This window comes from Zingiber officinale, chromosome 7A, assembly GCF_018446385.1.
Source record: "Zingiber officinale cultivar Zhangliang chromosome 7A, Zo_v1.1, whole genome shotgun sequence".
NCBI lineage: Eukaryota > Viridiplantae > Streptophyta > Magnoliopsida > Zingiberales > Zingiberaceae > Zingiber > Zingiber officinale.
Genome location: NC_055998.1, coordinates 134,058,711 through 134,085,158, shown reverse-complemented (window position 1 = coordinate 134,085,158; position 26,448 = coordinate 134,058,711). Strand labels below are relative to the sequence as shown.

At 35.8% G+C, this 26,448-nt stretch overlaps 2 protein-coding genes across 3 annotated transcripts; one reads left to right on the top strand and one right to left on the bottom strand.

Annotated features, from left to right (window-relative positions):
- Positions 1 to 646: 646 nt before the first annotated feature.
- LOC122002684 (PLASTID TRANSCRIPTIONALLY ACTIVE protein 6, chloroplastic-like) lies at positions 647 to 21,267 on the top strand. Its single transcript, XM_042557958.1, has 6 exons — positions 647 to 1,301; positions 1,394 to 1,462; positions 1,590 to 1,694; positions 19,638 to 19,757; positions 20,627 to 20,716; positions 20,951 to 21,267. The coding sequence occupies exons 1-6, from the start codon at positions 777 to 779 to the stop codon at positions 21,065 to 21,067; spliced, it is 1,026 nt and encodes a 341-aa protein (XP_042413892.1). The 5' UTR covers positions 647 to 776; the 3' UTR covers positions 21,068 to 21,267.
- Positions 21,268 to 21,306: 39 nt separating this feature from the next.
- On the bottom strand, positions 21,307 to 22,726 carry LOC122002686 (BTB/POZ domain-containing protein At3g56230-like). 2 transcript variants are annotated; one of them, XM_042557960.1, is made up of 4 exons: positions 22,709 to 22,726; positions 22,260 to 22,518; positions 21,992 to 22,162; positions 21,307 to 21,882 (listed from the first exon to the last, which is right to left on the bottom strand). In XM_042557960.1, the coding sequence occupies exons 2-4, from the start codon at positions 22,404 to 22,406 to the stop codon at positions 21,388 to 21,390; spliced, it is 813 nt and encodes a 270-aa protein (XP_042413894.1). In that variant the 5' UTR covers positions 22,407 to 22,518; positions 22,709 to 22,726; the 3' UTR covers positions 21,307 to 21,387. The 2 variants fall into 2 exon arrangements, with proteins under 2 accessions (XP_042413894.1, XP_042413893.1); XM_042557959.1 differs by lacking the exon at positions 22,709 to 22,726 and having other exon boundaries at positions 22,260 to 22,633.
- Between the last annotated feature and the right edge of the window lie 3,722 nt (positions 22,727 to 26,448).

Below are 26,448 nucleotides of genomic sequence, written 5' to 3'. Positions count from 1 at the left end.
TGCAATTAAAAAAACTAATTAATAAACATAATCATGAGCTCATTAGAGAAAAAATAGAATATGCAATGAACTTTAAGGAGTTCCTAGAACTCCATCAGTGCATGAAGATATTTATTTAAGAATTATAGATAGTTCAAATATTTATTTAAGAACTATAGATAGATACAATCCTATTATAAAATATATGTGATATTTGAATTTTATTTTAAGTTAGAAAATATAAATAAATTTAGTTTGAGCTTGGTTTGAAATAAAATTTGAATTAGTTTTACTTGTTGGAATCTCGATTTAAATTATAGTTTGAAATGACTTAAATTTAAGTTCGATTCAAATTATTTAACTTTAGTTTAATATATTTTAATTAAAATTGTATAAAAAATAATCAAAGTTTCATTTAAGTTCAATCTATGAATAATTAAATAAAATATTATAGATTCATTAAGCAGACTTCTTATGCATGTGCCTCTCATCATGTTAATATGAGAACAGACTAGATATTAGGGGCGAATGAATCAATTTTTTTTTATCACCGTGATCAGACATCTTATGCATGTTGTCGTCAACTCGAGAACCACTCGTGTAATCGTGTTTACTGATTTACCGGTTGAACCGAAAGTGGGGCAAGCAGTATCCTCTCCGGAGGAGAATTCTGTTCTAGTTCAAATGGATAAGCCTGAGACTTGGATTCCGAAAATAGATATCATTTCCCTAACACCTACTAAAACCCTCTATCTCCTCTCCGGTCATCTTCCGACGAAGCGAAAAAAGGACGCCAAATGGCGTCGGTGACGAGGATTGCTATCACCAGGTCCCTTCTCTCTGCATCTGCTTTCGAACCGCCCTCCTCTTCCCTCTCTTCCTTCCTCTCACCTTCCGCTCTCCGCCTCCCATCCACGCTCCCCACTCTTTCGCTTTCCCTCTCTTTCTCCTCATTCCCGTTACCCAAGCACCGGAGAATCCCCCCTGCCCTCTCTGCGGCTGACGACGACGATGCGGAGGCCGGCGCCACCGACTACGACATGGATGAGGAGGATGTCGAGGAGCTGGATAACAAGAAGGACTATGACATCGAGTACGACAAGATACTCGGCGTCGCGCCCGTTTCCTCCGCCGCCGACTCGCCAGACGACATCGAGATGGTCGCCGTCGAGAGCTTCGTGTCCACGCAAGGGTGGGAGTCCGAGACCGTCGTTGACTACCGTATCAACGAGGAGGAGTTCCACAAGATCCGCCTCTTTCACTGCGACTTCTTTATTCGGAAGCCGCCCGACCCCGATGACAACGTCTACGACTTCCGAGAGGCATCGTCTCTTCTATCTTTATTTCTCTGGTAGGTCATGATGCGTTCCTCCCCTTTCTGACGCAATTTTCTTTGTGGCTTTTCAACAAGCAGATGTATGTTACTCCTCCTGACACGGATGTCTACTCAATTCCGAAGGTTTTAGCTCCCATGCCTCAGAAGGTATGCATAAAAAAGTTGCAAATTTTGTAACGCTGTGTGGAACATAACTATGATTCATTACGAATAGCATGTGTAAACTGGAGCTTACTGCTTACGCAACTAATAACTTATTTCTTGGGTTTGTTAGTACATTCGGTGTGCAAAATCAAACTTTGGAAGCTACAATGTCACGGAGCCACCCATAGACGCACCTAGAGATCCACTGTACAAAACTGAGAGGGAAATTATGAAGGTATGTATCTGATGAATTTCTTTATTCAGTGTTTCTCTATCAGTACAAATGTCTCATGTGATTTGGAATTGTTGAAACTTGAAATGGTCAGGGGAGTGATAAAGTCCTTTTTATACAATCTTGTTAGTTAAAACTTATAGGAGATGAACATAAACAAGTAATGTTTGTCCAACAGCAATCCAATTCTACATATTTTTGCCTTGAATCCTGAGCTTAGCCTTTTGATTGAAATTCATCTTCTTGTGGTACCATTAACCGAATGCTCATAAGAGTTAGTTGTCTAAATCGTTTGGAAAGATAGGTCACTAAAATCTCTTCCAGATAAGGAACTTCTAGAAAGAAAAAGACATTCTCTCCTGGATGGTTCTTATTGACATGATGCTTATCTATGATTTGGAAGCATCATTACTTGTATCCATTTCTTTTCTCTTGTTGGTTATGTAAATCCTCATATTGAGTCCAATTTCAAATTTTTGGAAATCTTATGTCTCGTATCTCTCTTTTATCTTTCCCTTCAGCGGGTATATCATGAAGCATAGTTCCTACTGTGACAAAGTATGGCTCTAGAGATGGAGGTAATGCAATAACTAAGAAAGAAAAGAACTAAAAAATCATATGATTTGGGACCCTGGTTTCGAGTTCTTACTCCGCGACCTATGGAAACTTTCTCCCTCTTAGAAAACTTCTAAAGACAGAGAAACCTTTTACAATAAATATGAAAATTATGTGCAATAAAAGAATTTGTAAACTATGGAGCTCAGAGTTAAAGACCTTAAGCTTGTAAATAAAAATAACATAATAAAAAGTTGTCGTAGTAGAATTGTTGTCAAAAGGGTTTTATATAGAGTTCCCTTTGTCTCTCCTATATAACCTAGTGGATAAACTCCGCTTTGCATTAATGTTCGTCACTCTTTTAAACCATCAATTGATTGGAGCTTGATCTGTGCATGGTCTCTTTAGCTGTTGTCATCAGTCGACTTTACACCTTCTCAATTGGCTTAATACCTTTTCAGTTGATTGTTGTCCATGCCAGTTGACTTTGACAACTATCAATCGACTATTTTGGATAAGCTCTTAGGTTTGACTCTCGAGCCATTTTAATGTAGTCAATTCTTTCAAACTCATTAGTCAACTCAATTTATTCTCTATCAACTCCACACAAGATGAGCTGACTTTTTTTATAAGTTCTTAATCAATGCTGTATAATATTTCAAATTTAAAAATTAATTCGACTAACTTAGTTTCTATCAAATGTTGAGTCGATTTTGATTTGAACAAAAACATTCTTTTGTTTTCTTGGAATAAAATATCTTTCAGTTTACTCATCTCGAAACAATACTTTTTTGTTCTCAAGAAATACATCTCGACTGCCTAGTTGATAAGTCAAGTATTCGAATACTGAATTGCCATCTACTTTACTCAACTCAAAACAAAACCTTTCTGTTTGTGGGCAGTTTGGCTTCAACTGACTTCTTGGTTGACTAACCATATCAATCGACTGAATTATCGACTTTGACCTTAAAACACCTATTTCTTAATCAACTCATCTAAGGTTTGGTTGACTCATCTGGGAACAAAACCTTTCTGTTCATAAGAAATACATTTTTGGCAAGTGCCTAGTCGACTACTTAGGCATCAATTGATTGAAAGTCAACTCAACTTGAACAAAGCTTTCTATTTGTCACCAATCTCGACTAACCATATTGGTTCAGTATATATGACCACTAATTGACTGAATCATTGACTTTGACCCCAAAATAACCATTTCTTGGTTTAGCCTCTACTAAGAGCACTACCAACGTCTAAAATATAGGTCACTTATAGTCTCTCACAACTTATATGCTAAGAGATTTTACCTCCAAGACTTCTCGTTTATTGTGTATGTGGTCGTCCTTGGCCTACCAAGACTTCTCATCTATCACGTTTTCGGTAGTTCTTGATCTATTGGGATTTCTTATCTATTAGGTATTCAGCTGTCCTCGACAACCTTCTTATATGTTAGGTATTTGGTCATTCTTAATTTACTAGGACTTTCTTATTTGCCAAGTATGCCATCCTTGACCTAGGACTTTTTTTATCTACCAACACTTGCTAAACTTTTCCTTTGTCATATGTTTGAACTTGATCCACTTTGGATTTTAACAATTGCACTTAGAGCTGTCAGATAGGTCGTCCCATCTAAAATCAGTCATTTGGCAGGGCATGGGCTGACTCACCATCTTGGCGGAATGGGAAATCCCCAACCCAACCCAAGGTGGGTTGTGGATTAGGCGGGCTAGCCCATCAAAAAATTAACAAATTTGATAGAAAAATCCCTACAATTTATTGAATTTAATCATTTCATAAATAAACTTTGACTTGAAGGCTTATTTCTATTTCAAGTTTTTCAATTTTTTTTCCTTCTCAACTTGCGGGTCAACCTGAGCCTGCCCGACCCTCTTGGACTTGCAACTTGTGTGGACTAGCCTGTTTAGACCCGCTTTTAAATGAGTTGATAAAATTTCAACCTAATCTGCTTAAATTGTTTGGCGGATTGAGCCAATCCAATAGGCTCAACCCAAATTAATAGCTCTATTGCACTTGCAAGATCAAATGATCAGATATATTACACTAGTAACGTAGGATCTTGTTCGATGCTAGAGGGGGTGAATAGCATAATTGAAATTTCTTCGTTCTTTTTCTATTAGAGTCATTGGTAGCACAACGAAATAAAGAAACTTAAAGAACAAAAGCAAGAAATACAAAGAACACCAAGGTTACTTGGTTCCCAACCCTCAGGGTTAGTATATCCAAGGCTATGCACGAAGCGGTCATCTACTAGTATCTTTCTCCTTTTAGTACTCTTCTAGAGGCAGAGAAACCTCTTACATGTTGTAAGGACAATCACAAATATGAAAAACAAATAAATGATATAATAACAAGCATAAAAGAAAAATAAACTTGTCGTGAGCCGGCTGGAAAGCCTGAGTGTCGCGATACTCCTCGCGCTTCCCGAAACACACGAGCATAACTTTAGAGCACTTTCTGAGCACTAGCATGAAGATGGACGTTTTCAAGAGTTGTTAGAAAATGCTGCCTTGACCCCGCTTTTATACAACATGATCAACACTTCTCCGGTCGACTGGAGGCCCTTTGGTTGCCTGGACGTTGCTAACGTGGCTGGAAACTCAATCCTCTTCGAGATAAATTTTTGAGCTCTCAGTCGACTGGACACCTTGTCCCGAGCTCAACCCAAACTTGTCTGAGACCCGACTTTTCGGTCGATTGGACTGCCTTCCGGTCTACCAGAGTCCAATGACCCTGACTCGTTCGTCCAAATGTTGTTTCATGCAAAACAAATAAGCAAATAACAAGCAAAACCTAGTACTTAGTTCACCTAAACCTAATAGGTTCAATTGCTTGGAGTTCATTCCTTCAAGACTTTTTTCTTTGTCAAGCAATCATCTCCCAGCTAACTCCACTTGGAACTTGTTTTATCTAATTCCCAACTCGTATTTTCACTGTTTGGTTCCCAACAATGACTTCCACTGCCTGCACTCGCCATGACGTTCATTATCTGATTCCCAACTAGGATTTCCACTAGTTAGCCTCGCTAGGACAGTTTCTGCCTGGTTCCCAACCAAGACTTCCCTTTGCCTAGTCCCACTAGGTATTTTCACCAACCTGCCAAGTATCTAGTCCTAGATGGACTTCTCACTCATTTCCAAGTTTTAAGTCAACCTTGACTTTGCTTGGACTCTTCACTTAACTTGATCAACTATGGTCAAATTTTTTTGTCACCTTTGACCAAATTCCCTTAAACATTTTGTTTAAATAAACATTCAAAACTTTAGAGGTCGATTGTACCAACAATCTCTCCCTTTTTTTTGTTTGACAATAAGTTTAAGCTAGACCAAATTAGTTAGCCTAACATATAGGGTTTATGCCAAATTAAGAATTATAGATTAATACTATTTTTCTCCCTCTTTGACACATATAAAAAATAGTTAAACACCCAAGGATATCCTTTGGTGTTGTATCAACAATAGGATATTTCCTTAGTAAAAAACTTAACCCTTACCCTTCTTGAAATCAGAAATTTCCCAACAAGAAAGGAATTTTAAAATTTGATTATGCTTAGAAAATTTTGAAAGAGAAGGGTGATTTGAAAAATATTTTGAAAAAAAATTAAGAGAACATAATTTGAAAGCATCTTTTCAAAAATGCTTTAAAAAAATTTGAAGCATATTTTCAAAGAAGAAATAATTTTGAAGTATGAAAATATCTTTGAAAATTTTGTAAGAAGAGATTTTGAAAATAAGCCTTTTTTGTTAAAAAAAGGTGTCAATATTTTTTTTTTTAAGAAACAAGATTCTTTTTAAATATTGATCTTTCAAAAGAGTCTCCCCTTAACTTGACACCCCTTAGGACATTCTTGTTAGCAATAAGGAATCCTATATATCTTATAGGTTTGGGTGTGCTATGGTTGACCTAAGGATCTAGAAGTGTCGATCAACAATAATCATTTCAAAGATATATAGAATTTTGAAAAAATATATATATTTACATCCAATCAAACATGAAATATCATTCAACATCATTATATGAATCACTATTTTGAAAATATTTTTAATAAAATATTCCTATAAATTTTCGAAAACCTTTTCAAAAATATTTTCAATTTAAGTTGTCTTAATATCTCACCCATTCTATGTGTCTCAGGATACACAAACACGGTAGCCTTATATGTTTTGTGAGATGAGTATTCTAATTTTATTTTTATTGATTTAGTTTGAGTTCTAAGGATTGTTTGACTTTGTGTTAGATTCAGGTTTAATCGTCGATCAATTAAGTGCACATTTTAGACTTCCAGGTCATGGCGAGGCACACTGACCTTTTTGGGTATCAGAGCAATGACCACTTCCTTAGACAAAGCTGATTCGAGAAATTGAACACTTAACTAATGGTTTAACTAGTATAGGATGTGGTAGGTAGCTTCAGTTAGTTCCACTTAGCGAAGCAGATCAAGTATGGTACTGCTTACTCCACCTGACTATCTGGACTAAGTTTTCTTAACATACTATCGTCTCACCCCACCTTGGTACTATGTTGTGCGAGTATCAATCAAGCCTATATCTTTTGTCCAATATTTTCCCTATCTATCTATTCTAAGATAAGCAATTAAAATCATGGATAAAATATATGGCATGTGCATAATGCAATTAATTAAGATATGTATGAGCATGTCAATTTGAACATGCCATCAATCAAGTAAAAACAATCAAACACTTAAGATATTAGTTTCTAATTATATATCAAGTTCTCGATTTGATACATTTTGTGTTAACCTTGAATGTGTCAACCCACTTTGACACATTTTAATTATTAAGGTTTCTAGTTTTATCAAGTGAAATTTTATTGATTGTTGCATAATTAAATGGTGCGTGATTGTAACTTTGTTTATGAGTTTTAAGTTGTTGATTTGAATTTAACTTAGACTTGTAACTAGTCTATATTTTAAGATTTAGATAATATATTAATTTTCTTTTTGAGATCCTTAATTTTATGTTTCAAAACAACATTTTGTTTTTCCAATTTTATAGAACTTTTGTTTTCTAAATTTTAAATTTAAAAAACTTTTCTTTTGAATTTTTACATTTCAAAACTTGAATTTTTGAAGTTGAAAGCTGATTTTTATTATTTAAATGTCTTAACTTTGAACTTTATCATTTTTTTAATTTAAAAGTTGATTTTTCAAATTTTTAAACTTTGAATTTAGATTTGAAAATTAATTTTTATCCGAATTTTAAATTTTAAAATTAACATTATGCTTTTCAAAATTCAAAGATTTGTTTTCTTTAATTTTAAAATTCAATTTCTGATTTTTAGATTTTAAAAACTGTTTTCCTATTTTTGTGAATTTTGAAAATGGTTTATTTGATTTTTAAAAATTCTTATAGATTAAATTCGAATTATTTATATTTAAATTATTTATAGTTGGATTATTAATTAGATTTGGATTGATTAATTCATGGTTATCTTTATTAAACAAATTATTAATTAAATCTGAATTAATTGATTTATCTTTAAAATTAATTTTTTGATTAGTCAGATTAAGATTTTGATTGATCTGACCAAGGTTTGTGTCAACCTGATCTTAGTCTTTATTGACTTAGATCAAGGTTTGATTAAGTTTTAGATTATCATTTAAATTAATCAATTTATTTTTAATTAATTTCAAATTAATTGATTTTTTATTCATTAATTTATTTTTGATAATTAAATTTGAATTAGGTGAATTGGTAGAACCAACAACGGAAGATTTATAATGCATATCCAAATTGCTATCATAATCGAAAATATTTAAATTATTACTAGTATGCATAGCTAAAATGGGATTTTCTCTTACTTTATCTATTGTATAAATGTCTCTTTTCCCTTCTTTTGTATCCAATTTTTGATATAACCATTCAAAAGTTTCATTTTTTTGCTTCACGCACTACTTTCTTAGCTTCTTTCTTGGTTATTGTATATTTTTTTAAGTTTTCCTCGTTCTTACAAATATATAATTCCTTATAAGCTATTCGTTTTTCCTTTACTTTCTCTTGTACTTTCTCATTCCACCACCAAGATTCTTTAGTTAGGGGTGCATGTCCCTTTGACTCACCGAGTACACTCTTAGCTACTATTTTCAATTTTGATACCATCTTATCCCATGTTGTATTAGAGTCATCGTATATTTCACCTAATGCTTGTACTTTTACCTTCTCCTTAAATATATTTTGCTTCCCATCCTTTAACTTCCACCACTTAATTCTAGGAATTATATATATTTTCTTTCTATTGATATTATGTTTGAGGCGTATATCCAACACTACTACTCTATGTTGGGTAGTTAAGCTTTCTTCAAGGATGACTTTGTAATCTTTACAAATCTTTCTATCCTTCTTCCTAATCAGAAGAAAGTCAATTTGCGATTTATTATTCCCACTTTTGAATGTGACTAAGTGTTCTTCTCTTTTCTTAAAAAACGTATTAGCTAATATAAGTTCATATGCTATCGCAAAATCTAATATAGTTTTCCTTTCCTCATTCCTCATCCCATAACTCCCATGTACTCTCTCATATTCCTCATTTTCACTCCGACATGCTCATTTAGATCTCCTCCTATTAAAATCATTTCATTTGGTGGAATATTTTGTAATATTTCATCTAAGTCCTCCTAAAACCTTGATTTGGTAGATTCATCTAATCCTACTTATGATGCATATACGCTAATTATGTTCATAGTTTCTTTCGCCACTATTATCTTAAGGGCTATAATTCTATCTCCTTTTCTAACTACTCCTATAACTTCATTCTTTAACAAACTATCTACAATAATACCCACTCCATTTCTTGCTTTACTCTTTCTAGTGTACCATAACTTAAAACTCGAGTTCTCTATCATCTTTGCCTTCTCGCCTGCCCATTTTGTCTCTTGTACACACAAAATACTAATTTTTCTCCTAATCATCATATCTACTACCTCCATTAATTTACCAGTGAGAGTTCCTATGTTCCATGTTCCAAATCTTAGATTATTAGTTTTCCTATCATATTTGTTCTTATCTAACTTATGGTGTGAGAACTCTTGCCTATTTAACACTACAACCAAGTTCTCATGGAGATGTAGCGATCCTTGCTGAGACATTACGGTCGGACCCTGTAACGCGAACTCTTGTATATTTATCACTACACTCGAATTCTGGAGATGTAGCGGTCCTTGCCGAGATGTTACAGTCGGACCTTGCAACGCGTTCCTTTCGAGGAACAACCTAGTATTATCACAATAGTTTAATGAATTCATTCATTGAATATTTGTCATAGTTTGCCGCTGGCTGGCAACCTAACGCAACCCTCCTCCTTTATCCGAGCTTAGGACCGGCCATGACCGGTCGTCATGGGCGGAGTTATTAACAAATAAAAGAAAAGAGAATTTAAATAAAATATACCTTTAGCCTGCTCTTCAGGCGGTTTGTCCATCGAAGAGCCTCCTAGCTCGAATATCAAATTGTAGGATCTTGTTTGATGCTAGAGTTGGAATTGAAATTTCTTCATTCTTTTCTATCAGAGTCGTTAGTAGCATAATGGAATAAAGTGACTTAACGAACAAAAGCAAGAAACACAAAGAACACCAAATTTACTTGGTTCTCAACCCCCAGGATTAGTACATCCAAGGCTATGCATGAAGCGGTAGTCCACTAGTATCTTTCTTCTTTCTGGACTCTTCCGGAGGCAAAGAAACCTCTTACAAGTTATAAGGACAATCATATATATGAAAAATAGATAAATGATATAATAATAAGCATAAATGAAAAACAAACTCGTCGTGAGCTGGCTGGAACTCTGAGTGCTGTGACATTCCTCCTAGCGCTTCTCGGAACACACGAGCAGGACTTTAGAGCAGTAGCACGAAGATGGACGTTTGCAAGAGTTGTTAGAAGACGTTGCCTCGACTCCCTTTTATACAACTCGATCGACACTTCCCCGGTTGATTGGAGGACCTCCGGTCGCTTGGATGTTGCTAACGTGGCTACAAACTCTATCCTCTTCGATATAAGTTTTTGATATCCTGATCGACCAGACGCCCTCCGGTCGCCACGAGCTCAGCCAAAACTTATCTGAGACCCGACTCGTTTAGACTGGATCAAGTCATCTTCCGGTTAACTGGACTTTTCAATTGATTGAACTGCCTTCCGATCGATCGGATCCCGAGTCCGGTGGCCTGGACCAGTTCCAAACTAGTCCCGCCCGAGCCTTCGTTCAACTATTGTTTCTTGCAAAACAAACAAGCAAACAACAAGCAAACCCTAGTCCTTAGTTTACCTAAACCTACTAGGTCCAAGACTTCTCTCTTTGCCAAGAAATTAGCTCCCAGTTGACTCCACTTGGACTTGTTTCACCTAGTTCCCAATTAGGACTTCCATTGCCTGGTTCCCAACTAAGACTTCCACTACCTCGCTAGGATTTCTATTGCTTGGTTCCCAACTAAGACTTCCTTTTGCCTAGTCCCACTAGATCTTTTCACCAATCTGCCAAGTTTCTGGTCCTACTTGGACTTCTTACTTATCTCCAAACTTTAAGTCAACCTTGACTTTACTTGGACTCTTCACTTAATCAACCATGATCAAGTTATTTGGTCACCCTTGATCAAATCCCTTTAAACATATTGTTCAAACGAATATTCAAAACTCTAAAAGTCGATTGCACTAACAAGTAACACAATATGAATCCAACTTAAATCTTTGACACACACATCAAAATCATATGGTCAGACCATGATTTAAAATTTCATATAATGCCGAGCGAAACAGACGAAATTCATTATTCCGTTGGCCGCCCAACACCACTAGCACCGTGGAGGGGACCTCCGCTAGTCGCGGCGAGGCCTTTGTGAGCTTCGTGGGTCATAGTGCCTCCGATTGGTTGTAGTGAGGCCGTTGCACCTCCAGTATGTCACAACGGGGGATGTGCGTGGACACGGGGTGCAAAATCTTAGGAAAAAAAATAAAAACTTAGATTAATAATTTCAATCAACTCCTACCTATAATAGAATAATCTAAATAGATTTAATCAAAGCATAATAAAACTATCATATTAATTATATATATATATATATATATATTTAAGAAACATATAATAAAATATTTATTTCTTTATTTATTTGTCATATGAAGGTGTCATGATCCTATATTTTAAAAAAATATTTTATTTTCGATTTTTTATATTTTAGATATTTAGATTAAATTTTTTATTTTAATTAATATATTTTATATTTAAAAAATATTAAAACTTTATCGGCATGACATAATATAGTATTGAAATCGTATCGTTCTAGTTATAAATGAAACTCCGAAAATCATTGGTTAGACTCGACCACTTGAGGCATAATTGCACCAACAACTACATCTTTATCTTTATTTAATCAACATCATTTGTATAGTATGTGTAATATCAAAAATGATGGGCATCCTTATGTTTGAACATACATTAGTCTTAACCATGTGTCAGGTGATTGTATGTTGAGGATCCTATACACATTTATTTGTGTCTTTCTAAAGATACCCTCTATATCTATCCTCTCATTATCAAAAAGCTTCCTATCTCTCGTTATCCATAAGTGATGAATCAAACAAGACATGGCCAGTTGTCTCACTCTAGTCAGAATCTGCGTGCTTCGATGTTGGTTCCAAAAACCCGAAGCATCCTCTTGTATGTGCTCATCTCGTGGCATGCCCATAGCCTATTGCAAATAGGGAATTGGAAGAACAGGAGCTCCTGGATTTGTATCCCTCCTCCACATAGAACACAAATTTTATTTCCCACAAATGATAGTGCCAAGAGCCAGAGTGAAAGCATGACTAGGTTGGATATAGGTTTTCCATAGCGCACCAAACGAAACTTTCCTGCTCCCATGCCTCCTGAAGAAGTCATGCTCTACATACTCCTTTACCCTCTAGTGTATACCACCCTCTCAGTAAGTCTGATGTTGCTATAGCAGTGCCTTCGGCTGCAAGTATCTCATCCCTGATTTAAAGAAGCTCCTTGATCAGGAGAGAGTCTCCTTGTTTTGATCAAGGATGATTGACTTTGTTAATCATCATCGTTATTGTCATTAGAACACCTAACCACTCTTTATTCGAACTATTTATTTCATCAATTCACCCTCAATTATTAGTTCATTATTTTAAGATTACTCTTCAAATGCAATGCCAGTAAATGTTTGCATGCTAGTTTTTTAACCATCCAATTTTGAATTTTGCATGAAAAAGATCATCTTTTGATGACAACAATAATTTCTGAACCCAAATGGATAAATTGGACAAAAAAAATCACCTTCTATGGTATAGAATTAAATAAACAAACAAGAACTTGTTCAAATGAAATCCAATTTTGTTCATTTTCTGGAATAAATACAGTTAAACTTATGTGAATCAGAAATCCTTGCAACTCACAACAATCATCTCCAAAAGAATCTAGGGACGTTAGAAGTTTTGTATCTCTTGTAACATTCAATTCCAAATAATTTTAGCTACTTTAGGTTTTTAATCTGTAATCTATCTCGTAGTTAGACAGTATTCTCATCATGTGTATTTTCCTTATTTAACTTCAGAATCAATCATGAAAGTAGAACTATTGTGGAGTTGAGAATTCCAAAGAAAACTCATTATATGTAACCATTTATAAAGATCCACATCTTCAATAATTATTTTTCAATAGGCTTGTATCTGCATAAAATAATAATAAAATTGTAATTAGTAATAAAAAAAAAGATAAATTATTGTAGTTGTACATGGCTGTTATTGACCTAAATTGGAACTCATGTATACATTTAATCGTCATCTTTAACATTCCCATTTTCTGTTGAATGTCAAAGATTTGTGTTTTCTTTGATCGTCGCAAATAGATTGGGATGGCCAGATCAAAGCATAAATTTCCATGAACCATTTCAAAATTGAATCTGCCTATAAAATATTTGACAATAGCTGAATTTTAATTATTGAGAAAATAAAGTTTTAATTATTAGATTAATAATTAAAAATATTTTAAACATTATTAAAGTTCAGTAGTCCATCTTCCATCTTCCATCTTCTGAATCTACCATGCATGGCACATAACTGCTCTGAAATTATGCAAGAATGTAGTAGTATTTTTTTCCCCCTATTGTTGAGGTTGATGAGTCTTTTTGTTCACTAGGAGAGATTAATATCAAATGAGAAATAATAAGTTAATTAATAGTCATCCTAATCAAATCTTTTCTTTTTATGAATCTCAAAAGCATAAAAAAAAGATAGATCCGCTATCTTAACGGTTCTACTAGTGTCGTCCCACGGATATGGAAGGAAGTAAATGCAGGAACACAGACATTAGGCATATGGTGGGATAAATTCTAGGTCGTCAGTTCCTGAGAATTGACCTCTGGCTATTACGCAGAGATGTCATGCACCCACCGTTTGTGCTACGCCCTAGGGGCATCTCTTGAGCATTAAAATTACTATGGTTTATATATATAACAACAACAACAATCAAACCTTATTCTACTAGGTAAGGTCGGTTATATGGATCCTTTTACGCCATTAGACTCTATCCCATACTATATCATCATCTATACTTAAATAAATTTTATCTTATTTTATTATTGCTAACTAGGTCTTTTTTTGTCTTCCTCTTCCTCATTTGGTGTACGTGTTTGTCATAGTTTCACATCGCTTAATTGAAGTATTTATTGGTCGTCTAAGTACATGCCTGTGCCATCTTAAACGCGTCTCTTAGAGTTTTCCCTCAATAGATACAATTCTGGCTTTCTTTTTAATGTTTTCATTTCTAATTTTGTCCGTCCTCATATATCCACACATTCACCTTAACATCCTCATCTCTGCAACTCTCATCTTCTGCTCATGTTCTCGAGTCATAACTCAATATTTAGCTTCATATAACATTGTAAGTCTAACTACGATTTTGTAAAACTTTTCTTTAAATTTTAGAGGTACTTTATGATCACATAAAATACCCAACGCTCTTCTCCATTTCAATCATCCTTCTATATAAGACATCTTTGTCTCCTCAGGACAGACAGTTAGCTAGCGTATAGTGATGTTGTCACCATGAGATTTGGGGGTAAAATCTCGGTTAGTAGCCGGGTGACTGCCCTCCCCCATGCGCTATTCAACTGCTCAAGGCTAGTATCCACCCGTGATTTACCTCTTCTGTGTTGGCTTGGGGATTGGCTGGCGGAGGCAACGAATCGTCTTTTGCCACCATATATAAGATATCTCTCTCAATCCCTCTATTGTTTTGTAAAAAAGATACTAAATATTTAAAGCTCTCACTTCTATACAACTCGTCATCTTCTATCTTAACAATATCTCATTACGTCTAATATTTCTAAACTTAAATTCTATATATTCTCTCTTTATTCTACTAAGTCTAAAACCTTTCTTTTCTAGTATTTCTCGCCGAGATTCTAGTTTAGCATTTACTCATTCACGTGTTTTATCTAGGGGTGTAAATGAACCAAGCCGCTCGCGAGCTATTCGAAACTCGATACGATAAAAGCTCGTTTAATGAGGCTCGTTAAGATAAACAAACCAAGTTCAAGCTTCGCAATATTCGGCTCGTTAGCTCGTGAACACGTTCGTTAAGTTCATTAAGCAACTTTTAAATAAAAAAATAGTAGTTTTAATATTGAATTTATAAATTTTATACTCTACTTATGAAAAATATAGATAAATATATTAAATTTATTTATTAGAATAAAATTATAAAATTTAATAATAATATTATAATTTTCTCTAAATATATAATTTAGTTTTTAATGAATATTTAAATTTATGATTTTTATTTATTTAACTCGTTTAGGCTCGATAAAAGCTCGAATAAGCTCGTGAGCCATGAATATATTCGTTAAATAAAGCTCGAGCTTGGCTCGATTATAAACGATCCAAGCTCAAACATTCAAGAGTTCGGCTCAGCTCGGCTCAATTACATCCCTAGTTTTATCTACCAAAATAATATTATCGACAAACAACATACACGGTACTGTGTCTTGAATGTGTGCAGTGAGTTCGTCCATAATTAGTGTAAAAAGATAGAGACTTAGAGCTTATCCTTGATGTAACCCTATCTTTATTGGAAATGCTTTAATTACTCTGCTTGAAGTTTTTCGTTACATTCTCATACATATACTTAATTAGTTCAATATATGTTATACTAATACCTTTATTTTCTAGAATTTTCCATATATATTTTTTTTTTGGACTCTATCATACTTTTTCTAAGTCAATGAATACCATGTGTAGATTTTATTTTTGTTTCCGATATTTTTCAATTAGTCGTCTAATTAGATGTATAGTTTCTATTTTTGACCTTCTAGGTAAGAACCCAAATTAATTTTTGGTCACCATGGTCTCCTTAATCTTTTTTCTATTACTCTTTTCCAAAGTTTCATGGTATGACTCGTTAGTTTACCCCTATAGTTTGCACAATTTTATATGTCTCCCTTGTTCTTATATAAGGGAACTAGAGCACTTGCCTCCATTGATCTAATATTTTTTTGTTTTCAATATTATGTTAAATAATTTTATAAGTCATTTCATACCTTATTTCCCTAGACACTTTCATACCTCGAATGGAATATCATATGATCCAATGACTTTTCCATTGTGCATCCTATTTAAAGTTTGTTCTACTTCTAGAGTTTGAATCCTACGATAAAAATTTAAATTTCGATACTCATTTCATTTACTTAAATTACTTAAGTTTAGTTGTTCACCTAAATCTTCATTAAAAAGTTGATAAAAATATCTCTTCCATCGCTCTTTTATTTCTCCATCGTTAATACCCTATTGCATTCCTCTTTAATTTATTTTATTTGGATAAGATATCTTGTTTTCCTTTCTCTCACTTTAGCTATTCTATAAATGTCTCTTTCTCCTTCTTTTATATCCAATTTTCATATAATCATTCAAAAGTTTCATTTTTTGCTTCATTCACTATTTTCTTAGTCTCTTTCTTGGCTATTGTATGTTTTCTGAAATCTTTTTCATTCTTATAAATATATAATTCCTTATAAGTTGTTCGTTTTTTCTTCACTTTCTGTTGTACTTTCTCATTCCACCACCAAGATTCCTTACTTAGTGGTGCATGTCCCTTTAACTCGAGTATATTGTTAGCTACTATTTTTAATTTGATACCATCTTATCCTATGTCATATTAGAGTCATCGTATATTTCACCTAATGTTTTACTTTTATCTTCTTTTTAAATATATTTTACGTCCCATCTTTTAATTTCCACCACTTAATTCTATGAGTTGTATATATTTTCTTTCTATTGATACTATGTTTAAGGCGTATATCCAACTACTAACCTATGTTGGGTAGTTAATCTTTCTTGAGGGATGATTTTGCAATCTTTATAAATCTTTCTATCCATCTTTCTAACCATAATAAAGTCAATTTGCGATTTATTATTCTCACTTTTGAAACCAAGTGTTCTTCGTTTTTCTTAAAAAATGTATTAGTTAATATAAGGTCATATCATATTGCAACATCCAATATAATTGTTTCTTCTTCATTTCTCATTCTAAACCCAAAACCCCCATATACTCTCTTATATTTCTTATTTTTCACTCCTACATACCCATTTAGATCACATCTTATTAAAATCATTTCATTTGGCGGAATGTTTTGTAATACTTCATTTAGGTCGTCCCAAAATCTTGATTTGATAGCTTTATCTAATCCTACTTGTGGTGCATATATACTAATTACGTTCATAGTTTCTTTCACCACTATTATCTTAAATGCTATAATAATATCTCCTTTTTTAACTACTCTTTAACGAATTATTTACAACAATACCACTCTTTTCTTGTTTTACTCTTTCTTGTGTATCATAACTTAAAACCCGAGTTCTCTATTATCTTCGTCTTCTCGCTTATCCATTTTGTCTTTGATACACACAAAATACTAATTCTTCTCCTAATCATCACATCTACTACCTCTATTGATTTACCAGTGAGAGTTCCTATGTTCCATGTTCTAAATATTAGACTATTAGTTTTCCTATAATATTTGTTTTTATCCAACTTATGGTGTGAGAACTTTTGCCTATTTAACATTACACCTAAGTTTTTATGGAGATGTAACGGTCCTTGCCAATACGTTACAGTCGGACCTGCAACGTGAACTCTTGCATATTTAGCACTACACCCGAGTTCTAGAGATGTAGCAGTCCTTGCCGAGACGTTACAGTCAGACCCTGCAACGTGCTCCTTTCAAGGAACAACCTAGTATTAGCATAATAGTTTAATGAATCCATTCATTGAACATTTGTCATAATTTAACGCTAGCTGACAACCTAATGTAGCCCTCCTCCTTTATTCGGGTTTGGGACCGGCCATGATTGGTTCACCATGGGCGGAATTACTATGGTTTATATATATTCAAGCAATCACAAATAAACTCTTTGACTTATTGTTATAGCTAGAATGCACACACTAAAAGTAGTTTGCCAATTTGTTAGTTAGGCTGAGACCACGATATAGGAATATAATTTGGGTAAGTTGATTTCAGTCGAGGCCGAATGGAGGGCTTATATGATTCCACTGTGGTAACTGTGATTCAGTCGAGCATAAGGTGTCTTATAAAGCTATTGAGTTTAGGCAAGGTGCATGCACTTTTGCTAAGGTAGTAATGGGTGCTCAAGGACTAGTTTGAGTCGGTTGAGGTGGATTTATTTTAAACTAAGGTGGGAATTGAAGTTGAGTTAAAGTTGAATTAGCCCGAGGTGGATGTGGCTTGATGGAGGTGCTTGGCTTGCATTGGGGAGATTTTGGCTCCTTTTGTTTCTCTTGCTCGATCGAGGTGCAAGGCTTGTGCATTGCTCTCTCTGCAAGTCAATAGGGGCTCTGTCTCTATTCTAGTGGGCACTATGGCCATTTGAAAAAGCTACTAAAGATGCCTATTTATAGGCCATGTTAATGAGCATTGTCTAATGCCCTTATGGTAGGTGTCTTCCTCTAATTGGGCTTTCCTTTTTCATTGTTATTTGGTACTTACATGACCGCAATCAAGGTTGTTCACATGGTAAACATCCAAGCACCCGAGACTAAGTGGCTGCCAGCTTTACAATCTAAAACATTATCAACGATTACTTCAAATAATTTTTTTGCTTAGACTTTTGCTTTTGTCTTCTTCCAGTCATTTTTTTCCCACCTAGCATGTCAAATGTATGCTTTATTTTTTTTGTTCGGAAACATAGGCTTATGATTAGGAGGCTCAAACCCAATTTTTATTTTTCAACCAATTCAAACATGTATTGCAGTTTTTTGGATTTCTTGAACAAAATACTTATGTGAAAAAAAATTCTAACAATTTCTCAACAGATTTCTTCCTTTTCAAAAAAAAAAAAAAATGATTTTTTGTACTCTTGATTATAATTAATGGATTTTTCCTAAAAGTCTCTATTATATATTTCCCCCTTATTTTGTGGTATTTGACCTCCAAGCAAATATAATGATAATTGAGGAAAAAGAGCCTGAGATCAACGAAGAAAAAAGTCAGCATCACAAAGGGAAATAATGATAAAATATATCCATTCTACCCAATCAGAACACCAAACATCTGAGCACCATGCCCAAAAGTTGGGCATCAGTCTTAGTGGGCTATGGGCGAGGGTGGAGCACTAACAGTAATCTTGGAGATGAGCTGCTATAGATGTAATGGATAGGAAGTTGATGATGGAATGATTAGTAGAGATCCTACGACATTATGTACTCAATTCAGCACATCACATGGCTTCCTTTCCACCATCATGCATTATCACAAATGTAGCTTGATGCCATTTGAAATAACCCATGATTTGGTGTCTCAAGTCTTTTGTCTTTTTATATTAGCAATATCAGTATTAGATAAACCAAACAATCATATTTAAAATAAGTTTCCTTGCTAAATCTTATTTGCAAATGAGATTGTGCTAATTCCTGAGATATAAACTTACTTGCTGAATATTATTTGTTAATGATATTGTGCTAATTGATAGGAGTTTAAATAGAATAAATGTAAATCTTTAATTGTAGGAAAATACTTTAGAATAATAATAAATTTAAAACCAATATTTTACCCTCAAGATAAAAGGAATATAAATAAAATAATTAACCTATTAGAATGGTATACATCAATTCAAATCAGCTTGGTTTTTTAATTTTTGATTCATGTAATATGAGAAATAATTTTGTGTCTCGAACAATTTAAACAACTATTGTTCTGACAACTGCCGAAAGTTTACTATCATGTTAAAAGATCAGTTGAATACAAGGTCTGTTTTCTGATGCAACCTGTGAAATGCTTTATCTGCAGTTGTGGCAGTTTGATATTTCATCTCATTCCTGAGATATCAACTATATTTCTTACCTTTGTAGGTTTTTCTAACAAAGCACTATAGAAACCGACGACTCCGTGATTCAGAGTTTGTTCTGGATTTTGAAGAAATCTATGTCATTGATTCTAAAACAAAATCAATCACTAGAGCTAAAGTCCTGGTAAGATGTTTTTGCATTGTATTGTTATTTTCATAGCTAGCTACTGATTTTTCAACCATTGTTAACATCTATCATAAAATGAGGTTCTTTTCTAGAAGTAGGATCTGAGCTCCAAATTGTAAAAACAATCTTTAATAGTAACCAAAAGTTTTCCGAACTTGTACTCAATTCACAAATCTGGCATTTAATCTGGGTACCATATGCACCTCTTTCTGGGTAGAAGCACATTGTGAAATTATTTGATGAGACTATTTATAGATTTAGTGAAGTCGACCTAAATCTATATTTACATTTGGGAAAAGCAAACCATGATGAAATTGTTACCCTAAGATGCATTGAGGTCGATGATTTTACTGATAACATTTCCAATGATCCAACTGGTTAGATGTACATTAATATTAGCACTTTTTATATGTTAATATATTTTAGTCGCATAATATTCATTCATTTTTTCAAGTCAATCAGTGGTCTAGTGTTTTTCTTTGGTTTTATTAACCTCCAAATAACAAAAGGTATCTGTTTATACTTATATAGTAGTTCTTTTGAAGTTGGTTTCTTGAGTTTTGGATCGACCGGAGGATCCTTCAGGCTTCAATTCAAATGGGTTATGTAGCAAAGTTTTCTTATCTGGGTTCCCCAACTTTGATCTTAAGACATATAAACACATTAATATACTTTAACATGAACAATATGGTTCATGTCTTGAGGTCTTGAGATCGAAACTCGATGTGTTCGAGCATGCCCTCCCCATGCCTTGGTCACTTCCTTTTGCCACATGTCTTGATGTTTAGGCTACAAGATGACATAACGTGTGCAGACAGTAACATTTTGCGATAACATGTATTACTCGTGCACATCCCTTATCTCAGGTAACTGTTCCTGGGGGGAGAAGCAGAGATAGGAGGAAGGATCTGCTAATCATTCGCGATGGTGGAAACTCATTCAAAATCATTGACAAGGTGTGTATGTAACCAATCCTCATGTGATCTAAGTGACTAAATCAAGACCAAACACTGACCTAACTCGGTACCGAATTGATAGCAATGGTAGTTCAATCTAATCATATAAGAAATTCTAAAACAAATGATTTCAAGAAATTGTAAAACTATCTCGACCAGTGTGGATCTAAATGAATCTCTATCTGTTTGTTGACTTTCATATTTCGAAAGTACTGATGCCGATGTTCATTTCAGAGTGAAAGAGATGATCCCACCGCTGTTATAGAGAGAGAAGAGTGGTCGAAAACGCGGCAAGAAATGGAGAATCACCTCCGAAAGCTCCGAGACTTCCATGTATCAAATTGGTTCTGATTAGTACAATTCAGATCCTCAGATTACTTTGTTGTGGGGCTTGCTTGAAGTCTATGTTGAATTAAAATGAATATTAGATTCACCTATTGTGATGGCTGCCAATTTATTATGGTTTCTTTTAATGTATGTATATGGCCTCAATGTTTAAAATCATACTTCATTCCTGATCCAACATCAGATATCAACAAGTTCATTTGCAATTGTGTTGTTTATATTTTTAGCTACATAAAAATTTAATGGAAGAAAAGAAACTGTATAGTTCATTAACCAATTGGTATTCTTTTTCTCTGCCTTTGCAGAAACTAAAAATCTCAAATTAATTAATGCATTTCGCAGCCGCCATCATGCTCTGCTTTGTTCGTCACCGTCATCTTGTTGCTCACCAGCGCCCTCGTGATCTCCACGCACAGCTCCGCATTCCGGCGCGCGAACTCCTCGAATCCCTCCGAGAACACCACCTCCTCCGCCTTGTCCACCACCACCCGCATCGCCCGCTCCTTCAGCATCCCGTCGGAGCATCGCTGCGCGACGTCCAGAGCGTCGAGCGCGTTGGCGGCGCGAAGGTCGGTTAGAATCCTCTGCTCGCAGCGCTGCCGGAGGAAGGGGATGTCGTACTTGTCTGCGGCGACGAGCAGGGAGCGCACGGTCGAGCTGGCCTCCTGCTCCGGCTGCGGCAGCTGGCCGGAGTAGAGGAACTCGAGCAGGCTCTGCAGCTCGTGCTGCGTGAGCTCAGGGAGAGAGATGGTGTCGCCGGCGGGCGCGGCCTTGCAGTCGTCGGCGAGCAGCATGGTCTTGAAGATTTCGGATTTAGACGCCTGCATGCAGCGATGATCATTTTTGCATCAGAACTCGGAACCGGAAAAGAGAGAGCTAGCTAGCGACGAACAAACACACAGAGTAAATCCATTAACAAATCCATCGCACCAGCACAGCTCGATGCGCCGGAATCGGTCGGCCGTCGCCGGCCTTCACCAGGATGTCGGCGTGCATCCCTTCCCGCAGCGCCACCAACCCATCGAGGAAACCGACCTTCTCCTTCATCTCCTCCTCCCTCTGTTGCATCTCCTTCATCTTCTCGAACCCATGCAAAATCCCCTGCGAAAATTAACTCACAACGATCACGATTCATCATCTACCTACTCATTTCGTCCGAAAGAAAAGAAAATCCATCTCCACGTCTCCACCCGCTTGCCTTGGCCGGCAGGCACTTAGAGCCACCGCCGTCGAGTTCATTGAGGAAAGCGATCATGCTCCTGGCGCCGTCGTAGCAGGAGGCGCAGATGCTGTTCCTGGGCGGCCTGTAAACCGACACCGTCGGGCTACAAATGCAGCAATCCATCTTCAACTCCTCTCAATCTCTAGCTCCTTCCTCCTTCACGAAATCCATCACCCCACTTTGCTGCCTCGATTGATTTATACAGTAACATCTGGTTGGCGTAGAGCAGCAGCAACTGCCATGAGTTTCGAATGGACAATGAAAAATATGCACAATTAATTAATGGAGTTGGGGGAGAATGAATTGAATGAATGAATGATTGGGCTAAAGGTTTGAAAGGGACTCTCCAACCTAGAGAAGAGGATAAAAAATAAAGAAAAAAGAAGAGGAAAGTGTGAGGCCAAGCACATCGCCATCACTACTACCTTCCAACTCACAGAAACGTTGCACCATCCATAAACCCAATTACCAACGTATGGAGAAGAGAAGAGGAGGAGGAGAGAGTGCAGGCATCTACGCGTACTCACAGAATCATGGAGTTGGGTTTGACTTGACATGCGAGCTGCTTCGAGCAGTCCAATCATGGAGTTGGTTGGCCACACTCGAACTGATTCCCAGTCGAGTTGAGTTCTGATTGCTCGACGCATTTTTGGTTTGGTGGGGGGCCAATTTTGGTCGTTATCAGCTCAAAATCGAGGTTGTCGCCGACAGGGCGGGTGGCTTTCTCTAGTTGGAACATCAAATTTGTCAGCGGGGATCGTTAGATAAATAGTCTTATCTATTTTCAATTATTGCGTCGAATAATGAATATTTAGTGATTTATACATGGAAATTTGTTTCGAATTATTTTCAATAATCTTAATTATCTATCAAGTACAAACCAAGATTTTGGACAAGGATTAGCAAGAGCAAAACGAGCGATACTATGAGCTAGCTTATTAGCTGCTCGGTTAACATGATTAATAGAAATGAAGATAGAGAAGAAACAAGAAGAGATCGAATCTCTGCCAAAATGATGCTATCAGGATGACGATTCTCCAAAATATAAGTCATTGCTTGGACGCCCAAAGAAGAATCCGATGAAACCAAAACCTTGTCAAAACCTGCATGCATCACAAACTGGAGATCATGAAGAATAGCAAAAATCTCAGCCGACGAGATACTGTCTGGGTAACGAATACCAGAAGCAAATGCAGCTCGGACAAATCCTTCATGATCTCGAATTACAGCACCAACACTAAAGGACCTCTCCTCGCATCAAACCTGAAGGGTAGTAAAACGTGCTAGAGAGGGGTCCAATTACAGTAAAACGAATACCTCACTTTTTCATTTTTCGAAAAAAACTTAAGTTGAGAAATTGAGTCGGATCCTCTGCTGGTCAGCAGGTCAATTTTTTAGTTACATTCTCTTTCGGTCATAGAATTTATCATAGTTTCTAGAGCAAGGACTCCCGTGCCGGTCGGTCGGGTTTCCAGCATATCCGAGCCACGGGCTCGATGTCGAAGACTCCGTGCCGATCGGCCGGGTGTACATTATCCGAGCCACCGGCTCGATGCCAAAGACCCAGTGTCGATCGGTCGGGCATATATTATCCGAGCCCCCGGCTCGATGTCGAAGACCCCGTGTCGATCGGTCGGGCGTATATTATCCGAGCCACCGGCTCGATGCCGAAGACCCCGTGCCGATTGACCGGGCGTATATTATCCGTGCCGATCGGCCGGGCGAAATCATGTTTGGGACTTAGTCGATCTTCCTCCGGGCCGAAGGGCTATTGGGAATAAGTGGATTCTCAAAATAAAGAGGAAAGCAGATGGATCGATTAACAGATACAAAGCTCGTTTAGTTGTAAAAGGATATACTCAATTGGAGGGTATTGACTTTGAAGAGACATTTTCTCCCATAGTAAAATTTGTATCAATAAGAATTATTTTGGCTTTTGTGGCACATTATGACTTAGAATTATATCAAATGGATGTAAAAACTGTTTTCTTTAACGGTGATCTTGACGAAGAAATCTATATGGTCCAACTAGAAGGTTTCATTGCTGAAGGCCAAGAGCAAAAAGTATGTAGACTTAGAAAGTCTATATATGGGTTAAAGCAAGCGTCAAGACAATGGAACATAAGATTTAACGAAGTCGTTTTATCTTATGGTTTTGAGATGATCAAGGAGGATCATTGTGTTTTCCTGAAAAGAGAAAAAGGAAAGTATGTCATTTTATCATTATATGTTGATGATATGCTGATAGCTGGAAATGACATAAGATATGTGAATGAAGTCAAGAAGTGGCTGTCATCACAGTTTGATACAACAGATATGGGAGAAGCTGAATACATCTTAGGAGTGAAGATCATAAGAGATCGTCCTAAAAGACTTTTGGGTCTGTCACAAGAGTCTTATATAAATAAGATGTTACATCATTTCAGCATGTCTAATTGCAACATAGAACATACACCTATTGTGAAAGGTACTGTGTTGAGCAAGAGTATGTGTCCTAAAATTCCAAAAGAAATAGCTGAGATGAATAAAAAATCATATGCCAGTGCTATTGGTAGTTTGATGTACACTATGTTGTGTACACATCCCGATATCAGCTATGTTGTGGGTTTGGTCAGTCGTTTCTAGTCAAATTCAGGACCGAGACACTGGAAGACAGTAAAAAGGATATTCAGATATCTGAAGGCGACAATAGATTATTGTCTCTATTTTCAAGGATCAGATATGAGTCTGAAAGGTTATTCAGATACAGATTGGGTTGGAGACCTGGATAATAGAAAATCCACATCAGGCTATGCATTCTTGCTGAATGGTGGCGCCATCTCCTGGAACAGTAAGAAACAAGCTTGTGTAGCTTTGTTGACTATGGAAGCTAAATATGTGGCATGTTCAGCGGCTGTGTAAGAAGCAGTCTGGTTAAGAAGGTTTCTGAAGCATCTTAAAATTGTTGAGGATAGTGCGAGTCCAATAATTGTCTACTGTGACAGTCAAGCTGCAATAGCTTTTTCCAAGAATCCCAAATATCATAGCAAAGGCAAGCATATAGAAATTAAATATAATTTTGTAAGGGATATTGTGGCTAAAAGAAAAGTCATCCTTGAGTATGTCCCTACACGTGTTATGCTTGCAGATCCTTTTACTAAGCCAATGACTAAAGAGTCATTTAAAGAACATGTAAAGTCTTTGGGACTTCGTAAAATGTAACAATATTGAAATAACAATCAGACTTTGTGTTATGATTGTGTAATTTGCCATAATTTATTCAGTATATATGTTGTATTTGTTACATTCATATAAGATCTTGGTGAGCATGTTGGCAGGTGGAGATTGGTCCACTTACATGGACAATTATCTCTGTTTGTTAAGTACAAATAGGGGTAAGACCGTTACTTATGGAATAGCTTATGTAGCTGAAATTAGAGACAGATCCATAAGTTGAGGTCGCCTTGATAATTGTGTCAAGATGAGATCATTTATGTGTTAATAATGATCGAAGTAAATGAACCCACCATTTACTGAACCTGTTGAAAGCTAGATTAGAATTCATATGTTGAATTCAGGATTAGACATTAGGTATGTCTAGATCAAAATTTTTACGATGTTAAATTTGAAGACAACATGTACTCTTTTTAGTAAAGAGAATAACATCGTAGCATGTGATTCATACCACATGTGTAATTGTGACAATAAAGGTAGTAGGAGAATGAATCCATATTTCTCTACTATGTGAGACCTTTGAGATTATATGTTAATCTCAATTTTTTGCCTTAGTGACTATTTGGCTGTTTACTTGAAGTTTTAATCAGTGTCTGCTACTTTAGCGTGTATCCTATGGCTATGGGTGATTCGGTCTATAGAGCATAACTAGGAAAACGACTGATTAAAATGAATAGATTCTAGCTAAAAAGGAATATTAAATATATTTACATCTTTTGTTGTTATTCACTGGTCGACCCATTTCTGTTATGTACGGAAATGAATGTGAATATAGGATATGAAACATGCTCTTGACATAATGGTCATTATAAGGGATTAGAGATGTTCATATCGATGTAAATGAAAATTATTTAATCTTGGTAAATAGCAAGACATGGATATCTCCAAGATAATGGCTATGTGTCACTTGAAGATTGGATGGATCCTGGATAAAGGCTATGTGCCATCAGGA